The 21506-nt window shown below is 46.2% G+C and overlaps 1 protein-coding gene across 5 annotated transcripts in view; it reads right to left on the bottom strand.

Moving 5' to 3' along the window:
* Positions 1-8572, bottom strand: part of LBR (lamin B receptor) — a 43515-nt gene extending 34943 nt beyond the window's left edge. The window contains exon 1 of one of the 5 annotated variants that reach the window (XM_065590623.1): positions 8378-8572. Coding sequence is in view for 2 of the 5 variants with exons in the window: in XM_065590620.1 (XP_065446692.1) it covers positions 7667-7771 (105 nt within the window). In the remaining 3 variants the exon portion in view is untranslated. Of the gene's footprint in view, positions 1-7666; positions 8168-8359 lie in introns of those variants that run through there. The other 4 variants (XM_065590622.1, XM_065590624.1, XM_065590620.1 and 1 more) reach the window with 4 other exon arrangements.
* Positions 8573-21506: the final 12934 nt, after the last annotated feature.

Raw genomic sequence — 21506 nt, 5'->3', positions numbered from 1 at the left:
TACTCACTGAATGAGCAGCTATATTGTCCTCATTGAATGACATACTGCCTCATTTAATAAACATTATTGAAACTGCTGTGAAGACAGAATTATTAAATTTCCTCATGGGTTTTTCTATGGTGTACATCAGTGTTTCCCAAACTTGGAACGCCGCTTGTTTAGAGAAAGCCCTGGGTGGGCCGGGCCATCCGCAGGTCCGGCCGATCGCGGCTCCCACTGACCACATTTCGCTGCTCCTGACCAATGGGAGCTGCTGGAAGCAGCGGCCAGTACGTCCTTTGGCCCGCGCTGCCTTCCGCAGCTCTCATTGGCCTGGAGCAATGAACCGTGGCCAGTGGGAGCCGCGATCGGCCGGACCTGCGGACGCGGCAGGTAAACAAACCAGCCCGGCCCGCCAGGGGCTTTCCCTACGCAAGCAGCCTCCCAAGTTTGGGAAACACTGGTGTACATCATAATATCTGAGTGCTCTGCAAACATTTATTTATGTATTTTTACAATACTTATGAGATGAGGGGATGATTGTGTGTGGGCAGGTGCCAAGCAGCGGCCAGTTACGTGTCGCCTCTGCTATCCAGCAATCAGCTCTTTACGTGCTCCCCCTCTCGCTGTCCCCTCCCTGCTTTGCCCCTTCGCCTCCCCCAGCTCCTCCTCCATATCCCCCCGAGCAGAGCGCATCCCACTCCCAGCGCTGCGCAGAGAACCAGCCCCTCGTCAGAGCGCTGAGCTCACCAACAGCCTGGCCGGCAGGCTCCTTCCTTCCCCCTTCTGCCTCTGGCTGGGCCAATGCCCTGGGAAAGCCCAAAACCATCTGGCCTGGGGCACTGGCCAAGAGGAGCCAGGCCCTGCCTGTGCCAAAGTCCTGCACAGCGCTGGCACAAGGAAGCCTCTCTGCTAAGCTCTGGAATGGCGGAGGGGAGGGAGGAAGCGATTTCCAGCCTGTTCCTGAACCTGCAGGCTCCACAGCAGTCACCAGGCAGGGGCTTAGCACCCTCTTCACCCACCCCCCCCCCTCGCCAGGGCCATCCCTAGGCATATGCAGAATACGCAGCTGCGTAGGGCACCATGAAATTTGGGGCACCAAATTGCCCCAAGTTTAATGGTGCCCTAGGCAGCTGCATACGCAGCAGCACCAGCTCTGGCGGCCAGCCCTATCCCCCAACCCGCCCCCCACGGGCTGCAGCCACTGCAAGGGCAGGGCCGTCCCTACGGGGGCTGTGGAGCCTGGGACAAGTCCCTCCGCCCCGCCTCTTAGTCTTTCCCCCCCCCCCCCCACTCTGCCTCCAGCCCGCCCCCATTCCACCTCTTCCCTCAGTGATGGATGCAGCCTGGAGGATTAGCAGGGGGCCTGCGCCAGCAGCAGGGGTCAGGCCCGACCCCGCACTCACCAGCAGAAAGCAGAGCAACCCGGCCTCAGCCCGCTCCACTCTGCCAGGTCTCAGCCACGTTGCTCCGCTTCCCGCTGCCGGTGAGTGGTCCTTCCCCTCCCCCAAGCAACACGGCTGGGGGTGGGGGGGAAGCAGAGCGGGCTGGGGCCGGGTCGTTCCACTTCTCACTACCGGTGAGTGTGGTGGGTGGTCCTTACCCCAAAACCCCACCCACCCAAGCAACACAGCTGGGGCTGGGAGAGTGGAGTGGGCTGGGTCACTCCACTTCCTGCTGCCAGTGCCAACCTCCTCACTAATCCCCAGGGCCCCATGTGGGACCCCCCAAAGCAGCCCCCCACATCTCCTGCCTCCGCGATTCTTCAGCCCTTGAGCATGAGCACCCCCCTCGCAGGGCACCATAATTTATAGGGACGGGGCTGCCCCTCACCCTGGATCCTGCCTCCAGGGAGCACGGGGCTGCTCTTTCCCCTAAGCACCTTCCTCTGCTGAGCCACCTCTCTGGCCAGTTCGTTGAAGCCCCTGCAGTCAGGTTCCCTGAGCCCTGGTGCATACTGCATCCTTAGAACTTAACCCCTTCCTGTCCAGCCTGTAGATGGAGATTACTGGGTTATGTCGGTGGCCAGCAGCAGCCTGGAGGTGTTAGCTGCCTTTCAATACTGTGTGGGCAGGAAGGGAAAAACAGCTTCTAGCCACGCGGGGGACAGGGAAGAGATGAGCTCTGAAAGACACTGGCCAGGTCATCCCTCCCCATCCACAGCTGGAAGCAGCTCCCATTCCTTCCCTCCTGCACAGTGCCAAAAGGCTTCTGCTGGCCACATTCTATGTGTTGCCTCGGGAAGACCTGGTGCCAGGTACCAAGAGAGGCGGGTCCATCCCGGGGGCCCCAGCCAGGCATGGAGGGCAGAGAGCACCAGCCAGGTAGAGTTGGGTCGCTTGGTCAACACCCCTCCCCACCCCACAGTATGAGCAAGAGGTACCGGAGTGTGCGTGTCAACCCTCCCTGTGTGAACCCTAAAGCATTGAAGATAAGAAGGTAAATAAAATGAATCCAACTACGAAGTATTTCTTTTTAACGGGGGCTCAGACAACTTGATGTTAATTTGAATGTTTGTACTGTATAGTTCTGACTGACTGCCGTTGAACGACTAATTTTACCAGGTGTTCTGTATTCAGCATAGGAGAATATGGTCACCCTAGTCAAAAGTATCCACTATTTTTGGGTGCCCAATTTGAGACACCCCCCCCCAGGGCCTGATTTCCCCCTCAAGTACTTAGCATTATATAGCACAGAGGTGGCCAAACTGTGGCCCATGAGTCGCATGCAGCTCTTTTACAGTCAAAGTCCGGCTCACGGCCCCCTCCTCCCCCCACACACACACTTTCCACCATTCTCTGCCTACCAGACTGGGTAGAAGGAGGGGAAGCTCAGGGCTTCTGCCAGAGACCACTAGTGCCTACTGAGGGGGGAGGGCACAATTTAAAGGTTTGCCCCCACAACAGTTTGAGTCACATTTCCTTCCCCTTCCCCCCCCAACAGCAACCCCCCCACCACCACCCTCAGCAGCCAATCCCTGCATCTCCCGGGAGTTAGCTCCGCCTGCAGAGGCAAGAGCAAACAGCTGGGAGCTGCAGAGTGGGGCTGCTGCTTTAGCTCTCTGGGGAGAGGCAGCAGCAAAAGCAGCGGCTCTCCCTGCAGCTCCCAGCTCTTTGCCGCTGCCTCTCCCCAGGGCTGCAGCTCCCTGCCGGCTTGCTCCAGCAGCTGCCACTTAGGGTGGAGGCCCGACAGCACCATGGGAACAAGCAGGGCCAGCAAAGCCTGGCAAAAATCGGGAGGGGTGTGATCCTATGGGTCGCCTCTGGCTTCTACCCAGCAGGGAGGGATTCTTGGGGCTTCAACCCCACAGGGCATGCCTGCCAGGGCTCAGGGCTTCAGCAGAAGTGGGGCTGAAGCCCCAAGACACACACCCCCAGGCTGAAGCCCTGAGACACAGCAGGCACTTCTTGCGCGGCTGAAGCCCTGAGCCCTAGCAAGTGCACCTCGGCTCTTCAACTTCTGAAGATTGTTGTATGTGGCTTGGTGGGCCACCCTTGATATAGCCCTTTATATGTTCAAAGAACAGCAATCATTGACTTAAGTTACAGCTGCAAGTGATCAGCAGTTCTGCAAATCAGACCTCTCCCTCTTCTTCCCCCCAGTTGGGCACCCAGAAAATGAGGAACACATAATTAATTACAACCTCTGAAAGTCTGGTTTAAGTAACCTGAGTAGCATCACATACTCTATGGCAACAGCAACAGTGCCGGGTTTACAATAACGCCAGTGGTGCCAAGCCCATGCTCAGAAGGCGTCATGGCCTGCTCTGCTTGTACTATGCCCTGAGACCCCATTGGCTCCCCACACCTATCACTTGCTCCTCTCGGCCTGCCTGCAGGCCAGCCAAGGACTCCTCTCTTCCCCCTGGACCGGACCACAGTGCACTTCTGGCTCCAGGCAGTCTCTGCTTCCCACAACCTGTGGGGCCCTGTCTGTCTCCCCGGAGCTGAGCCGCCTGGGACTAGTGCAGAAGGCTGGTCAGTCTTGGCAGTCAGCGGGGAGTGGGGCTTGGCTGGGCCCCTCCAGGCAAGTGGGTCCTTAGGGAGCCCAGCCGAGGTAGGCCCTGGCCTGGCTGATCGCGCCAGACACAGCTGCCTCCTAGCAGGACCAGTGAGTGCAGCCAGTAGGCAGGGAGTGGGTCTCTGTGTGGTGGTGCTGGGCTGTGAGGAGGCATGGAAGATCTGTGTGTGTTGGGGCACTAGGGAGTGGAGGTTCTGAGGGGGGTGCTGGGCAGTTGTGGTGAGGCTGTGGGCAGGGCTGGTGTTGTGCATTTGTGGGAGGGTCTCGGGGGAGGGTGCTGGGCATAGCGAGTTGGGGGGGGCCCCCCCCGCTGGCCATAGGGAGTCGAGGAGATATTGGGTTGGGCGGCTGTGTGGCGCAGCACAGGTCCACCACTGACAGGAAGGGGCAAGCTGACAGCACAGGGCTGGGCAGGACATTCTGCGTGTGGCAAAAAATAGTGCCCTCGCACTAGGCTGGGCGGAGCAGGGCCACCCCTGCCATACCATGCCCCTGGCTGGCCCCTCACTCCAGGGACCAATCTCCATGCACCATGATCCATTGTCCCCATGGGGGCCCACAAATATATTTGGCACTGGGCCCACAAAAGGTTAATCTGGCCCTGAACAGCAAGGATAGAGTCCTGTTCTCCAGGGTGATATTGAACTGTCTTAACCATGAGACTATTCGTTCTGTCCCTGCAATCCTTTGCCTCAATCACAATACACCTTCTAACTCTGTAACAAATGAAGCAGGGGGTTCTACAAGTCACAAATCTCCTTCACCACACAACCTCCAGAGCAGGTGTACCTTGTGCCCTAAATGAGGCAGTGCTTCTGTGGGAACATATAGTATGTGAACATGTAATTAGAGACTATCATAATGCATATACTCCTCCCAAAGGGGCCAAATTAAGGTTGTGTGGGCCATTCTTAATTAGGCAGCTTGTGATATAAACAGATGTTCATTTTGTTTTCTCTCCAATATTCCAACATAGGAGACCATCTGACTGAAGTCCTAAAATGAAATAATCAATTCCAGGAATTTCCTATTCCAGGTGATCTTCACTTTTGTTGAGTTCATGGATGCCACAATCAAGGGAGTTACAAATCCTCTACCTTCAGATTCCAGTTATTTGAATGATAAGTCATGCTAGTAGTATGGACAAGATCACTTCACCGCACTGCTGAGTAAAGACAGTGTGGTAAAAAGGTTTATAGGGTTAGGTCACAGTGATCATATGCTTCAAGAGAGGTGGACAGAAAATAGAAGTTCTACTGGCATCAGCAGAGTGTACAAAAATCACTCTGCTGCATCCCTGAGAAAGACCAATAAAGGTCAGGTAAAACAGCAGAATAAACAAGGCCACACAAACACATACTGAGGGAGCCAGAACAACAAAATATTTAATACGCTGGATTGCCAGGCTGACCTATAAGAATGGTTAAACTAATTCCGATACTGTACATCCAATTTATTTGAAGGTATTGGATTTGTTTTCTGCGTTATCCCACCCCCCAACCTCTTTCTGTGAGAGCTCAGGATCCAATGCTGATAGCCCAAAAGGGGTGATGATCTTGAGGAGGATTTCAAATTAAGAGAGCCATCAGAAGTTTCAGAGCTGGTTAGGGGGCACTGCTACTCTGGTGCTGACTGACATATGCATAAAGTGATCTAGAGAGACAGATGAATATTCAGAGACAACACAACAGGGACACATACAGGAGGCCTCCTGCCCTTCTTACTGACCTGATCTTTGGACTAGCTATGAGTAGTCATACCTCACATCAGGAGAGTAACAGGCAGGAAAATGCTTTCCAAAAGACCAGGTCCTACCACCAAAGTGTTACCCTTACGCAACTTAATGCCTCCTTGCACTCTTGCTGCTGTGGAGTGCAAAAAGAGCTATAGCCCCTTTGAACCACTGAATGGACATCCAAGAATACGGTCTTCCCTCAGAATCCTTTAGTAGCCCATCTCCCTACCGGGACTGAAGGGAGAAATAAAACTGAAAAACCTTTCCTGTTTGGAAATGTTGGGAAAACTCCAAAGGAACCCACTGCTTTGCCATATTGAGGAGAAACATTAAGGAGAGTTGAGCATTTGTGCATTATTCTGTGCATACTAGAAGACAGAGACAGTTTTTCAGAAGACAGAAGGTAAAGAGAGATTCTCCATACTTTGAAGATCAGGAAGAACATGTCAGTAGTCATGTCTAATGGATCAGCAGGTATTCACGAAGGAGAAGTTAGTTTTATGTTCAAACACTCTGTAAAAATAAACTATGACAGATAGTTTTAGGACCACCATTTCCACTGTTTGTCTGGCTACTTGTCTTGCACATGTAAATGCTGGCATCTACCACCATTTTAACCATCGTGTAATCTGGACCTCATTAGGTAACATGATTAAGTTAAGGTAACATGCGTCTGACGAAGTGGGTATTCACCCACAAAAGCTTATGCTCCAATACATCTGTTAGTCTATAAGGTACCACAGGACTCTTTGTTGCTTTTTACAGATCCAGACTAACACAGCTACCCCTCTGATACATGATTAAGTTAAAGTATCAGCAGTCAATGGGACCTTGTCCATACTATTGTTCCCACCATTGCTAACAGCGGTGAACATTTTTAATGAAGAGCGGCTGTCTCTATGCTAGATTATGTCATCAGTCCTCCTACGGTCAACGTGTACTCTAGCTGCTCTTCAAATTGCCTTTTGCATTTTACAGTTTCACAGTGCAGTTTCCAGGTCATGGACTGTACAGTACTTAAATAATATTTAATCACCCTTTAGGAAAAGCTCTCCACAATACTCACTAAGGCACAGCCGTCAATGGAAGAAGTGCTCATAGTATATAAAGTTAAGCACATATGTAAGTTTTTGTACAATTGGGGCCTAGGAGATTGTGTTTGCCCATACCATCAAGAAAAGCTGAATACAAAAACTTCAGGCCTAATCATCATTATACTTACAATCTAGAAATATTTGTATAGTGCCAATGTAGGGATTTGATTAGGAAGAATGGAATAAGCAAGCTAACTGTTTAAGAACTAAGAAGAGTAAAATACTATCTTAATACTATTTTTTAAAAGTCAGATTATACATGTTTACATATAGTTTAATGCACTTACAAAATTTGGAAAATAAAATGTGTTTGCAAGCAAACATAAATAGGCTTAGAACAAAAACAAAACAATACTTTGATCTGAATAACTAGCCTTATATTCTATATACCAAAAGAGTATAGTAAATAGTTGGGTGTCAAGTCAAAAAAAATCAATTAGTGTGACTACCACAGAAGTATTTTGCATAGTATCTTTCAAACCAGCCTTATAAAAAAAATAGGCTACCTAATTTCTTGCCAGTGTTAAAGGGTACAGACAAAGAAGAAAAGACACCACCACCACTCCATCTCCCCATTTCTATAAAGTATTTACATCTTAAATTGAAAAGCAACTGACAATGACCATCACTGACAACTACTAAATGCCCAACTGAAGAGAAAAATCTGTCAGCCATTGCAAAGCAAATCTTGAAGATATTAGAGAAGAAAATGAGCATTCGTCCCCTTTAAATATACTTTCAACCAGAAGCATTCAAAATGGAGGGAAAACGTCATCATTTAAACTTTTCCCATTTAACTTGATAGAAACGCGTCGATGATAAATGGCTTGAGCACGACCTGGACATGTAACAGATCGCACGTTTGTTTTGCGGATCGGGAACCCTCCCCTGGCAGTGCGAGTAAAGAGAGCGGACGGTGAAGAGGAAACGATCCCGTGACCATCACTTTCCTCTTCAGCTCCCCGCAGCCGCATTTGCGCGCGATGTAAAGTCTCGCTCGTTTGTTTCGCAGCGTCCCGCGCGCCCCAGTCCCCAGCCCGCCCGCGCCTCGCTCGTTAGCCCGGAAGAGGCGAGGGACTCAGTCGTCGTCCGGCTCTTTGGGGGGGGGACCCCCTCCCCTGGACACCGCCTCGCCCCCGAGGGGAGCCGAGCCGTCTCGCGCGCTGGGGAGGGCGCCACACGCCTGTTTTCATGGACGCTCCAGTTCGCGGGGCTCCGTGTGGCAGGGAGGCGAGGGCGGGTAACGGAACCTGTCCTCGCCCGCTCTGAGATGCGAACGCCACTAGCGGGATGTTAGCGAGCGAAACAAACGAGCGAGAGAGGTCAGGGAGGGAAGGACGGGCCGGGAGGGGAAGCAGCAGTTTAACAGCGGACCCAGAAGCACAGAGAGAAACGTCTCGGCATCGCGAGGCCCCGGAGCGTGGGGGAGGGGAAGGAAGGGAGGACGCGACTGGACGGTGCCCTTCCTCCCGGGAAAGCCGCTGTGGGGGTGTGTCCTGGTCCCCGGCTGCCCTCGGTCCCGGATCCTTACCTGGGCTGCCGCCCCCACCTGGTCTGGCAGGAATCGCCTCTGCGACACGGCAGGAGCCGGGCCCGAGCGGAGCGGACAATCAACGAGCTACGAAAACCACCGCCCTGAGCGACGGTTACAGGGCCGCTGGCGCGCGAAGCTTCGGCCGCAGCCCCGCCCCTTCCTGCGAGCTGTTGGGCGCCAACAGTCCCCATTGGCCAGCTCGCCGGGTTTGAATCGCAACCGAGACACGGAATTGGCTACGAGTCGGTGGCGCGTTCCACCCTTTTGTGCCCCTGTCGGGCCCTCCAAGTGACTGAGCTGCCCCAGGCCAGCGGGGAGCTGCAGGTCCGAGTTCGCCCCCCGGGGAAGGGAAACTTCAGCCTCGCTCACCGGGACCCTCAAATCCTAGCCCCTCCCCCGGGCTCTGCCTCATTGGCGGGTGGAGGAGACAGATTCCCACACAGGGCACCAGACCCTCCACCTTTCCCTCTTCTGTCAGAGCTAGGCACCTGCCACTGGGGTTGCCAATCCTCCGAGATTGGCCTGGAGTCTCCAGGAATTAAAGATTATGGCATGTGATGAAATCTCCAGGAATACATCCAACCAAAATTGGCAACCCTACCTGCCACTAACCCTAGGGAAGGGAAATGGAGACTGACTCAGCGAAGAGAGAGGAAACACCTAAACAGCTGAAAATGGTTTCACTGGTTAAAAAGAGCTTATGCTGCTTGCAGAGGTGGTATTTTTTATGTCAACTCTAGTCAGCAATAAAGCCTCTTCACCATATACACTGCAGCAGCACACCTCTATGGATACAGCTGTGCAGCTGCAGCACTGTATGTATAGACATAAGACACAACTGTTCCTGTTCCCCAGAGACAAAAAGTAGATCAGGCCTTTTACGTGTAAAGAAAAAAAACCCACACAGACAAATCTGAAATCTTCAGGAGAAAAAGATGGTTTGCTCATCTGCCCTAGCATTATTCCAAGTACTGATTTAGGGGGATCAATTGCTGACAATCTTTGACAGCAACAGGTTCATTTCCCCAGACAGAGCTTGGCCTATTCTCCACTAATGTTCCAAAACATAAGATTGACAAGCATTTTACTAATAGGTTTTATCTACATCCTCTGATGATGGAAAAGGGTGAGGGACAATCTCAGCACATGGGAAAAACTTCACAAACAAAGACATCATGCTAAAGTAGTTTACGTCAAGTTAAAGCTTGTGGAAGGGTTCCGGTAAAGGAACACAAGGTTTGGGATGGAATATGGTTTTAGGGAAAGCTCTGGAATAGTTCTGTGTATGACACTCATTTTAGCTCCATATTTAGCTCCATTCTGTACAGCCTTTGTATTAAACACTTTTCTAAACAGTCAGTACATCACAGCAGCAAATGGAAGTATATCCAAAATTCTGACTCAGAGAACCAAGTTTGAGGACTATATAGAGGTTATAGACATTAATTAATTTAGGTTTTTATTTATCATTCAGTCATGTAGTAACTTCCTAGTCCCGGGAGCTCTACTTTTTGGAAACTAGTACCTCATAAAATTGTACACAAGAAGGTATACGCATCAGGGCTGTATCTAACTGATTCTCATTTAATCGCATTCGTCTGTGAGCTGCAACTGTAATAAGCTCATCAAGTATCATGAGAATTGGTAATACTGTCTAAAGTTCAAGTGATACTAAAAGCTATATTGAGACAGTGATCAGACACACAATCTTGTCTAAAGGTCGCAGTATTAGAAACACCTGAGTCTTGTCTGCATTACAACTATAGTGGAGCTGCATGTGTGGTGAATTACAGCCACACAATTTTTAAAAGACAAAAAAACACCCCATCATCTGTAGGCAAACACTTTTCACAAAGCAATCACTTCATATCTGACCTCTCAGTCCTCATCCTCAAAGGATACCTGCACAACACCTCTTAGTTCCCAATCTCGTCTTTTGAACCCATAACTCTACTGGACCCTAAAAACCACAGACTTAACAAGAACTGGTTTTATGGCCCATTACAACAACTTGTAACACACCCTGCTGCCTACTATCCCTCTATTGTCCTATGACTGCACAGGTATTCATTGCCCACTTCATTTGAAGTGGTCCCCTACAGCATGTGTGAATCCCTTATGCTTAACAATCTGTCCCACTTTGTATTTAGCTAGGACTCTCTAGTTTCCTTCTCCAGACCTGAAGAAGAACTCTGTGAAGCTCGAAAGCCTGACCCTTCCACCAACAGAAGGTGGTCCAATAAAGATATTACCTTACCCCACCGCCTTGTCTAACTACACAGTTTGACAGCCTTAAGGCCAAAGATACAATTTTCTCTCCCTTCATTTCCATCTGCAGGAATTGAATATTTTTTAATGAATATTATTGTAGGTAGGCTAAGCCAAAGAATATAATTTTCCTCTAAAGAAGCTGAGGTTTGTACTCATGCTGCTTCTCTGCCAGGAGTTCCAGGTTCATGGGCATTTGGTGCAAAGACTCTGTCACCGATGCACATAATACTCCTGAGGGCATTCTGTGGCAAAAAATTAAAAATTCTGCACACAATATTTTAAAATTCTGCAAACTTTGTCAAATAAATGTGGAGGCTCCAGCATGGCATGGGGGAGCACAGGCCACTTGCTGCACAGAGGTGGGACATAATTTTGCAGCCCCCCCCACCCCCTTCTGGGACATGGAGTCAGTGGTGAGGCTGCACCCAAACCTGACAGAGCACAAGGACCTGGCCTGCCCCAGAAACACCCCAGAGCCCTGCCCCTCTGTGCCAGGTGCACTAGGTGTGGGCAGGCAGGCTCAGCAAGGGAGGATCCAAGTGTGGAGTGACTTAATGTGGGGGGAAATCCAGGTGTGGGTTGAGAGGGTTCTGTGTGGGACAGTCTGGGTGCAGGCAGTTCAGTGGGGGATCCAGGTGCACAGGGGCTTGTGGGGGGTTCTGAGTGCAACGGTAATGGGACTCTGTGGGGGGGTCCAGGTGTAGGTGGCTGGGCCTCAGAGGGGGGGTCTGAGTGTGGGGGGCTCAGTAAAGGGGTCCAGATGCAGAGGGAATGGGGCTCAGTAGGGTGGGGATCCAGGTGCAGCTGGTTAGGGCTCAGTATGGGGGGATCCGGGTTCTGGTGGCTCGTCGGGGTGGTCCAGGTGAAGGAGAGTGGGGCTCGTCAGGGGGGTTCTGGGTGCCGGGAAGGGGTGAGGCTCAGCGGGAGGGTGTGGGTATGAGGGGGTCTGGATGCACGGGGGATAGGGAAGCAGCTCCCTGTAAAGGGATCCCTCCCCCTGCAGCTGAGGAGTGATGGGTGCAGAAAGCACGGAGGAGAGTTTGCAGAGCTTCCTACAGCCGGGGGGGGGAAATCTGGGTGTGGGTCTGACCCAGCCCCGGATGCCATGCAGAGCAAGAGGAAGTTCCGTCCTCCCCAACCCAGCCGGGACTAGCAGCTGAGCCCGGCGGAGGGTAGGAGCCACCAGCCGTGTCTTCCCCAGTCCCACCCCCGCCCCACAGTCATTTACCTCTCTGCCGGCTGCCCTGGGCACCCAAAACATACTGCTGGGGAGGGTCACATGACTGCTTTTGTGGCTTCCCTTTGCTTCCCCGTCAGAAAGTCATTTTTCTGCAGGGAAACAAAGAAATCTGTGGTGAACATACATTCTACACATGCGTGCGCAGAATTCCCCCAGGAGTAACATAAGATTGACTTTTGAGGATGACAGCTCCATTGTTTCAGGGGAATGTAGCTGCCTTGGGGGATGAAGATCTGTGTAAAGTAATAAATTTTGACTTATTTCATGAGTGGTTTTGAATGTCAAAATCACAACCTTGATTTCAACCAAAGAAGAAGAAGTGTGAATCACACATTATTTCCTGCCTTTTTAAAATACTTCTTCTATCTTTCTTGGGGGAAGAGGGATTGTCATATGTGGGGGTGACAAAGTAAGAATTATAATTATAGTAGTTCATATTTTACTTTTTAAGACATCTACTGTTGGATTAGTACCTTTCACCAAGGATTCAGAAGCACTTTATATAATATTAAGATTTGCAATATCCCTGTAATGTTGAGAAGAAATACAGAACGCACTTCACTTAACCACCAGAAAGCAAACATCTTTTGGATTAAACGCAGTAGACTATAATATTTTTGAATGTCACAAACAATGAACAAGGTATATATACAGATTATGTATTTAAAATGTATAATAATTGGTGGTATCCCTTTAAACCATCCTGACACGAGAAAGTATGTGAGAATGACTGGCATATTTTGAAATCAGGAAACCTAAGCAATAATATTTCTTGTTATCTGCACAGAAATATATTGTGAAAAGGCAACATAAATGCACTGAGTAATTTCTTAATAAAAATAAAATTCAAGTTAGTTTTTTATTTCCACCAATAAGGCAAGTGATTTATTTATTTTACACATGCTCATTTAAAATTAATTGAATACTGTTGTAAGTATTTGGATTAAAAACCTCAAAGACTTCTCTTCATCCATAAAATACTGAATAGTCAATGGCAATGCAAGCTCCCCTTCACTATCCTGCCCAAGTGCCTCAACTCTGTCCTAGATAACTGACATGACAGGGAGTTTATTTTGTAGCCCAATCAATACTTCACCTATCCAGCAAGACCACCAAAAAGGCTAAAAACAAACTTGTTTGTTTGCTTTTGTGATGTAAATAGTATCCACTAAAGGACTGACAAACCCATCCATGCAAATACCACAAGTTAGGCCCCCAGAAATCATGTGACCATCCTGAGATTCTAAAATTAATACATGGTGGGTTGTTTTTATTTGTTTTCTGATATTTGAGCCTTTGGGGTTTGTTTTCAAGATTTCCTCTGCAGCTCTGACAGCTAGAAACTTACAGGTTTAAAAATAAATTAACACAGAGATTCTCACCTAATCAAATCAGTTGGAGCTTTAAGAATAACACTAAATATTGTGGGACTCTTAATAAAATTGTGAGAGTTAGTAACACTTCACTATGAACTGAACTGAGACATCATTTGTAACAAACCAATAGTGTGAGTGTAATATCGTATATGTTGGAATATACAATTCAAAAATTTCAGTGTGTTGGTAATAAACCATACATATGCCCATAAAAGATGACAAAATACAACATGACTTGTTACTAATCAATAAAACACAATTTTCAAGTTGCCTATTTCATTTTAATACTCATTTTGCAGTTACCTATATATTTAATACTCAGTGTGAACGGTGACTATTACACTTATAAAACTTGAAATTCACTTTAAGCTCAAATATTCATCTAAAGTTTGCTTTTCACAGATATTCACATTAGTAAATCTCAAAAGCCTTAATATTCACAGAATCCAAATGTGAAAGTTAAATTTACTTTCATATTCAAATGAAGATTTGCAATTAATGTTTTCCACTATATGCTCAGCTCTGCCCTTAACTTTCCAATTCTCCAAGGCAATGGAAATCTTGGTGCAAATACTAATACCAACCCAGAAAGTCTATTTTTATAGAGCTTTCTTACTAAGAAGAACAAACACCAATTTGTATTTTCTTTAACAAAATGCCCTTTGTGTTCATTTTATTTTCCACTACATAGGCTATTAAGAGACTTCTAAATTAAATCAGACACATAATTGAACTGGAATCAGTGTCACAAAATCATGTTAGAATACAGATTTGCAACAATCCAGTTAGTACAAATTTGCTCTTTAATCCTATTAAGACATGTTTCTTTTTGACCGACTGACATTAGATAGATCTTACTGCAAGGAGCAGAGCAACTGAAGCACATTTCTGACCTCAAGTGGACAATTTGTTTGTTTCTGAATAGTAATCCAATATTGCACAGTTTACAGTGATAATCTTTAGGGCTTGTTTTCAGGCAGACAGCTTGTATATATAAACAAAGAAAGATCCAATTCATGTTTATAGTGAGCCAACTTTATTTTACTAGTGATAAAGGCATATAATTAATGTGTCTAAATATGTAGGTTTTCAATTGTAATCTCATTTGGAGAATAAATATGCTGTCATAGTGAAATAGGGTCTTTTGGAGTTGTTTGTCAAACCTGGATTAGAGAGCTTGTAATTTGACAACTGAGGGTTTATTTACAAAATTCAGCCAATGTACTTGCTGGCATGGATGTTAAATTAAGTGGTCATTTCAGATTAGTAATCTAAGATGATCCAATAACGTTTTAATAACTAAAACATCACAAACTTGAAATCTAGTGAATTAAAAAAGGCTAAAATACTTTCCCTGAGCCCTCTGCAAATATATATGGCTTTACAATCAAATTTTTCTATTTTCTTTTTATACATGAAATCTCTCTCTCCTGTTGCCTAACTCACCCAAAGAGGGGAAAGTGGCAGACTATATACAAAGTAATAAGCAGAAAAAGTATTGTTTTTCCTCTAATCACTTTCGTTTTAGTAACTGCAGGTATTGATTATAAGAATCATAGGTAAATATTTTCAGACAGCTATGGGATATTTAAAAGGGCTGTGTCCCTTTAAGAATTTGAAACTGCAAGGTAGGAATGTGCTTGAAGCTGCAAACCTGTAGATCTTGAACAGGGGATCTCAGTTCCTGCTTCCAAGGCAGTATGTCTCAGATCAAGCTTTACTCATGATTTTCTCCTCTGGCTGTTGCTCCGTAACTGCACCTCATCATTGGGGCAGAATCTTCTTCAGATAATGTTAATACGTGAGGATTAACTGAGGCAGGGACTTCCCACAAAGTCAAGGGGATGGTGAGAAAACAATGCTGGTGAGCAGTAGTGTGACTGTCCCCACTATCCTTGCCCCCCTGGAGAAGCATCTGCATATTCAAGGAAAGTACCTCAGCAGAAGAATGCTTTAAAAGGAAATTAAATAATAGATCCCAAATCTCCTTAGCAGAGGCAGTTTGCAAAAGGCTATGTCTGAGGTTAAGAGGAAATATAAAAGTGATGGACTATAGTACGAATTTTACATGGGTAGTTACATCTGGGCTCCATATGTTGCACTGTTTTCTGGTTCACTTCCGCGTGTAATTTAAGATGTGTGTTTAAATCTATAAAGCCCTACATCATGCCTGGAGTGGAGACCTAACTACTTTAGGTCCTAATCCTGCAAACATCTTATCTCCATGCTTAAATTTACACGTGAGTAGTCCCATTTACTTCAATTACACTGAATATGTGCACAAAATTAAGTATGTGCAAGTTTGAATTACCAGGGCCTTATAGACTGCTTTTCCCCACAGTATGCACCCACCCAAGAGCAGAGTTCAGCCCACGCATTCTCAGTTAACAGTCCCAAGATTTAAAACTCAGAGGCTGGCGGCAATGTATTTTTGGTGAACAATCCATAACTCTGGAACTAGCTTCCCTTGTCTGCCAGAGCCTGAATTTGATGACCTTCAGGAGCCCCTAATTGTTTATCCATGCCCTTGCCTGAGTAAGGGTTTGAATGGGAGGTACTTTTTGTCTAACTGATTTGGCTAGAGACAAAAAGAAAAGAAATAAGAATGGTGGGGAGAAATAGGAGGGCATTGGGGAAGGGGGCACACTCAGAGCCCTTGGCATGGGCTAGTTCATTTTTCATCCTTTATGTTGGTCGTTTACATTTCACTTACTTTGAAAAATGAAACTATTCTAATTAGTTTATGGTAAATTTCTCACCTTGGTTCTTATGCTCTAACATAAATCAAAACGCTGTGTTTGATTTACAGTTCTGACAGAGGAAAGTTTAAATACTTCTTTAAAAAAATTCCCAGGCCAGGGAGGGCAGGGGGGGAAGGGCAAAAACTCACTGAAAACACTTTTGGAAAATTTTGTAATATTTTGCATCAAAACTACTTGGCTTGTCAGTTAAAGAGAAAATATTAATAGAATAGAAAAAAAGATTTGTTAGTAAATATTCTAAAGGGTTGATCTTTTTTAACTTTTTTAAAATGATTATTAATAGGAAAACTGCCAACAAATTAGAGTATTCTTTTGGGAGAGAACATGGTCTTGTAGTTAGGATAGAACAAAAAGGCAGGAGTCCTACCTCCTATTTCTAGCTTTGCCACTAATTTATTTTGTGATGCTGGGCAAATCATGGGGTCACATGTTGAAGATACAAAGTAATAAATACATTTTACTTTTTACTCAGGCAAAACTCCTATTCAGTCCCATAGTGTTCAGTTGTTTCCCCAGACTGTGCCTCAGTTTCTCCATTGAAGGTGGGTATAAATAATCCCTTTCTACCCACCAAGACTATTGTGAGGTCAAATTAACTAAGTGATTGTAAAACACTTAGAGATCCTCTGGTAAAAAGTGCTATAAAGGAATTTCGAGAGCATTACACAATTATTCAAAATATCTAGAAGTATTACATAAGATACCCAAACATATAAAAGATAACTTAGTTTCACTGACTGTGTTTAAATATATGCAAAATACATCTAAATAAAACCCTAGAGAATCCCCCAAAACTGGACCTTCTTCTCTATCTTTTAGCAGGATAACTAAGGTTAATTAAGCAGAATAACAAACACATTTTAATATAAAAAGAAATTTGCCAAACAATATATGAAACAATAAGTGAAGAGATAGAAATATAATATTTAGACTTTATACTAATATTTGAGGCATAGAACACTTACCACACATTGAGCTAACAAGGAAGAGCTACTCATAATTCTACAAAATTTCCTTTGCTTGGGGCTGTTCCTGCAATATTTATTACTCCTTTTTCCTTACAGCAGAACTCAGCCCTTTAATCCTCATTCAGACCTTTGTAACTGAGACTAAACCCAGTTGCATGCACTCCAAGTATCCAATTTACTTTGATTTTCTCTTTCCCACACTCATGCAGTGACATACCTAGCAGCCAGCCTTTGTATCAGTGAATACAATAATACTTTCTTTGTAAGATAGTGTAATTTTTCATCTTTTCTTTCAAAAAACAAATTTTCATGATGAGTTTTTACGTTCATCCTTTCTTGTATATTTTCCCATTGTCCTAGCCGCTTTGTAAAGATTTCTGTATTAAGATTTTTTTCTCTCACTTGAAAATGGTAAATAAATGTTATGCAACAGACAAATAACTTTGCAAAGGTACTCACTAGTCCAGTCAGAGACAGGATACTGGACTAGGTAGACCTCAAGTCTGATCCACTATGGCAATTCCTATGTTCCTATTATTTCTCCATTTTAAAGACGGGGAAAGTGAGGCAAGAGAGGTTGAATTATTTACCCAAGATCACACAGAGAGCCAATGACAGAGCAAGGAATACAATCCACATATTATAATTTTCAGTCTCATGCCTTGTCCAATAGACTGTATTTCCCCCCACCTCACAATTGGGACTATGCAAGCTGGCCCCCCGACCACATAGAGCCCCCTGGATTTCAGTGGGGCTCCAGGCAGGCACAGGAATTCACCTGCACAATGCTGATTGCAGGGTCAGCTTTGTGCATATGCCGCCTCTATTAACAGCCTGCAGGAACTCCAAAAACAACATGCGCAGAGATGAAAACAAGTGAGAATTATTAGACATTTTAAAATGTAGAATACACAGAAAACAAAGGTGTCTGTTTTATATCTACACACACTAAAATGAATACACCTGAACTTCAGGGAAATGCAGATCCAGATCAGAGCTTTGCAATTCAGGTCTCATCTTTGATACACAGCTCAACGTTCAAAATTGTACATCTGTTGAACTGAAAAATCATCATACTATGTAGCGTCTGTGGGGCAGATCACACAGCAAGCAGCTCACACAACATGTAGGCTTTCTGTGCAGCTTATCATTCATGATAATGGGATTTCTCACTTGCATCAGTGCCACTGATGTTTGTTCAGCAATATTTTTATCTAAAAATATCACCTTGAACGGGGAGAAAGGTTTATGAATAATACTAGAGGAAGGAAAGGGCAATCTTCGGCTGCTAATAAAGGAACATGAAAGGCGACCCATTCAATAAAACAATCTAGGTGAAATTCAGCTCACCCCCAAAACCTTGAGTGATTGAGCTTTATATGGATGAAGTGCATGGAGGCTGCAAGCAAAATCCCTTAGCAGCCACTGCTCCAGTCTATCTGTTGAAATAACACCTACAGCCCATCTGTGCCAATTGTGTGGGGCTATGGGGACAATGGGGACTTGTCAATACTTGGGATTTTACCCATTGGTGACCAGCCATTGATGCAGGTGAACCTCTGCAAATCCCTATTGTAGACGGGCTGCTGCTATAAATCACAATTTATACTGGTGCAGCTACAGTGACGGCTGGCCACAAATGGGTGAAATCCCCAGTGTATGTAATGGATTAGCCTGACTACATTGGATATTTGCACAAATGCAGTTGTACTAGTAGCTGGCCACCAATGGCTATAACCAGGGCAAATCCCCATATCTGAATAATCACAGATTCTCTGACTTTTTCTCTTATCTGTCGCCATTACTATATATGGGGTCAGCAGAGATCCTCTCTATGATGTACATGCGTTATGAAACTCACTTATACAGCTAATTAATTGGCAGATGCTCCCACACTGCCCCATTATTGTGCATTAGTGAGGTGGAGGCCTTCCAAGGCATATCCACATTAAGGTGTATTTCACCTATGCACTAATCTACTGGTTAAAAAAAGGCAGTTCTTTATGCCTTTATTTTATCATAGATATTTCCCCAAACAACTTTTTGTAGTTGTTTTTTTTTAAATGCTTATTACTCACTCATTCATAATAGGTTTCACCTTAAGCAATTTAACCTACTTCTGGAGGTACTGAGCTCCTTGTGATAAAACAGGAATATATTTTAATGGTAGCAAGGTTTCAGTGAAATACCCATGACAGCTACCTATTGAAAAGCAGAAGTTAATATACTATTACACAGTGAATTCAACAGAAGTTAAAAGAATGCAGTGAAATACTTTTGTAAGTATTGTTTTAAATCCGCATAGCATTGGACGAGGAAGGCAAGGGCCTCCAGGGAAGAAAAGGAGAAAAGAGGGGCCTAAGAGGGAACTGAACTGTAGTACCTCATGCTTTCTCTACCGATGGTTTCTGTAAAGCCCAAGGGCTGGTCTACACTAGTAAGTTAGGCTGACATAACTATGTCGCTCAGGGGTGTGAAAAACCCCGGAGACACATAGTTAAGCCAATTTAGGGCTTGTCTACACGGCTAAGTTGTCAACAAAACTTTTGTCTTTCACAGGTACTTAAAAAAGGCCCCCTGTGAAAGACAAAAGTTTTGCCAATGCAAGTGGCAGTGTGAACGCGGTTTTGTGTACTGACAAAGTCCGACAAAATACCGAAAAAGAGTGTTTACACACGCTGACTTTTAGCAACAAACAGCGTTGTCGCTAAAAACTGCGTGGTGTAGACAAGCCCTTAAGCACCAGTGTTGGAAGCGCTAGATTGATAGAAAAATTATTTCATTGACCTAGCTACTACGTTTACTACACCGCTGTGGTAAGTGTCTACACTACAGCAGTGCAGTTGCAGTTGTGCCACTGTAGAGTTTCTAGTGTGGACATACCCTTGGGGAACAAAAGAGGATGGGGGGAAATTGAGTACATCATTCCTCTCCTTGGATACATAGGTTGCAAACACAGGCGCCGGCTTTTTCCTTTGCCCGGGGGTGCTCAACCCCTGCTCAGCCCCAGGCCCTGCCCCCACTGAACTCCACTCCTTCCCCCAAACTCCCATCCTTGCCCCGCCTCTTTCCACCCCTGCTCTGCCCCAGGTCCCATCCCCACTCCACCCTTTCCCCCAAGCCCTTACCCCTGCCTCTTCCTGCCCAGTTCCATCCCCTCCCCCGAGCTCACCCTGTCCCCACTCCTCCCCCCAGAGCCGGCTTTAGGAAGTGCGAGGCCCGATTCGAATACCCGGCGGCGGTCTGGGTCTTCCGCGGCATGTCGGCGGCGGGTCCTTCACTCGCTCTGGGTCTTCCGTGGCACTGAAGGACCTGCCGCCGAAATGCCACTTGAGACCCAGAGCGAGTGAAGGACCCACCGCCGACGTGCCACCAAAGACCCGGACCGCTGCCAGGTGAGTAAAAAAATTAAAAAGGCGCCTAAGTTAAGTGCTCTTCTTTAGGGCACGGGGCCCAATTCGAGGGAATCGGCCTAAAGCCGGCCCTGCTTCCCCCTCCCTCCCAGCACCTCCTTCATGCCGTGGAACAGCTGATCGCAGCGGGTGGGAGGTGCTGGGAGGGAAGGGGAGGAGTTGATTGGCGGGGCTGCTGGTGGGCAGGATGTGCTGAGGGGATAGGGGGAGCTGGCTGCCGATGGGTGCTAAGCACCTGCTAATTTTTTTCTGCGGATGCTCAAGCCCTGGAGCACCCACGAAGTTGGTGGCTATGGTTAGAAATACAACTGCAGCTGCTTCGTTCTGCAATTCTTTGGCAGGCCTTGGGTTGTGCATGCCACTTGCTCTCTCTTGTGTTTGAATTTAGTACATTAATATGTTATGCATTAAAAGGTGTCACCCATCAGCATAACAGAGTTCATACATTCAAACATTTTCTGCTCCTCATTTGCCCACTTTTCTACATTGGATCTATATTCTGTTGGACCGTGGACCCAGATCCATAGATCAATGGGATTTATGCTTAATCTGCCACCGTGTAGACTGATCTTGCATCCAACGAAGTGGGTATTCACCCACAAAAGCTCATGCTCCAATAGGTGTGTTAGTCATAAGGTGCCACAGGACTCTTTGCTGCTTTTACATATCCAGACTAACACGGCTACCCCTCTGATACTTGATCTTGGGGAGTTTCCTTATAACTCGGTCTGAACCCAACTCCATATTTTAATACCTTTTTAGAAGCTTAACACAATTTCTGTAGGTGTTTTTTCCCTTCCTCCGTTTGTCAAGCATTGATGTTTATTTGCTTCTGTTACGGATCACAAATCCACCATAACTTGGAGCCCAATCCGCCGACTGAAATCAAAAGGAGTTTTGCCATCCAGTGGAAACAGGAGCTGTATTTCCTTTTTCTAACTATAAGTCAAGGTTTCTCCACCTGAGGAGGGTCATGAAAGGCTAGCATGGGAGTCACAAGGCACTGAAAATTTTATTACAATCTAAAGCAAAGAAAAATCTCACTTCCCATATACCCTTACACTCTTCAAGCTCAAGTATTCTCTGTCAATCATTTAAAACACTTACACAAATA

Source organism: Chrysemys picta, chromosome 3, assembly GCF_011386835.1.
Source record: "Chrysemys picta bellii isolate R12L10 chromosome 3, ASM1138683v2, whole genome shotgun sequence".
Lineage (NCBI taxonomy): Eukaryota > Metazoa > Chordata > Testudines > Emydidae > Chrysemys > Chrysemys picta.
The sequence above is the reverse complement of the archived record's forward strand: the minus strand, read 5'-3'. Positions and strand labels throughout refer to the sequence as shown.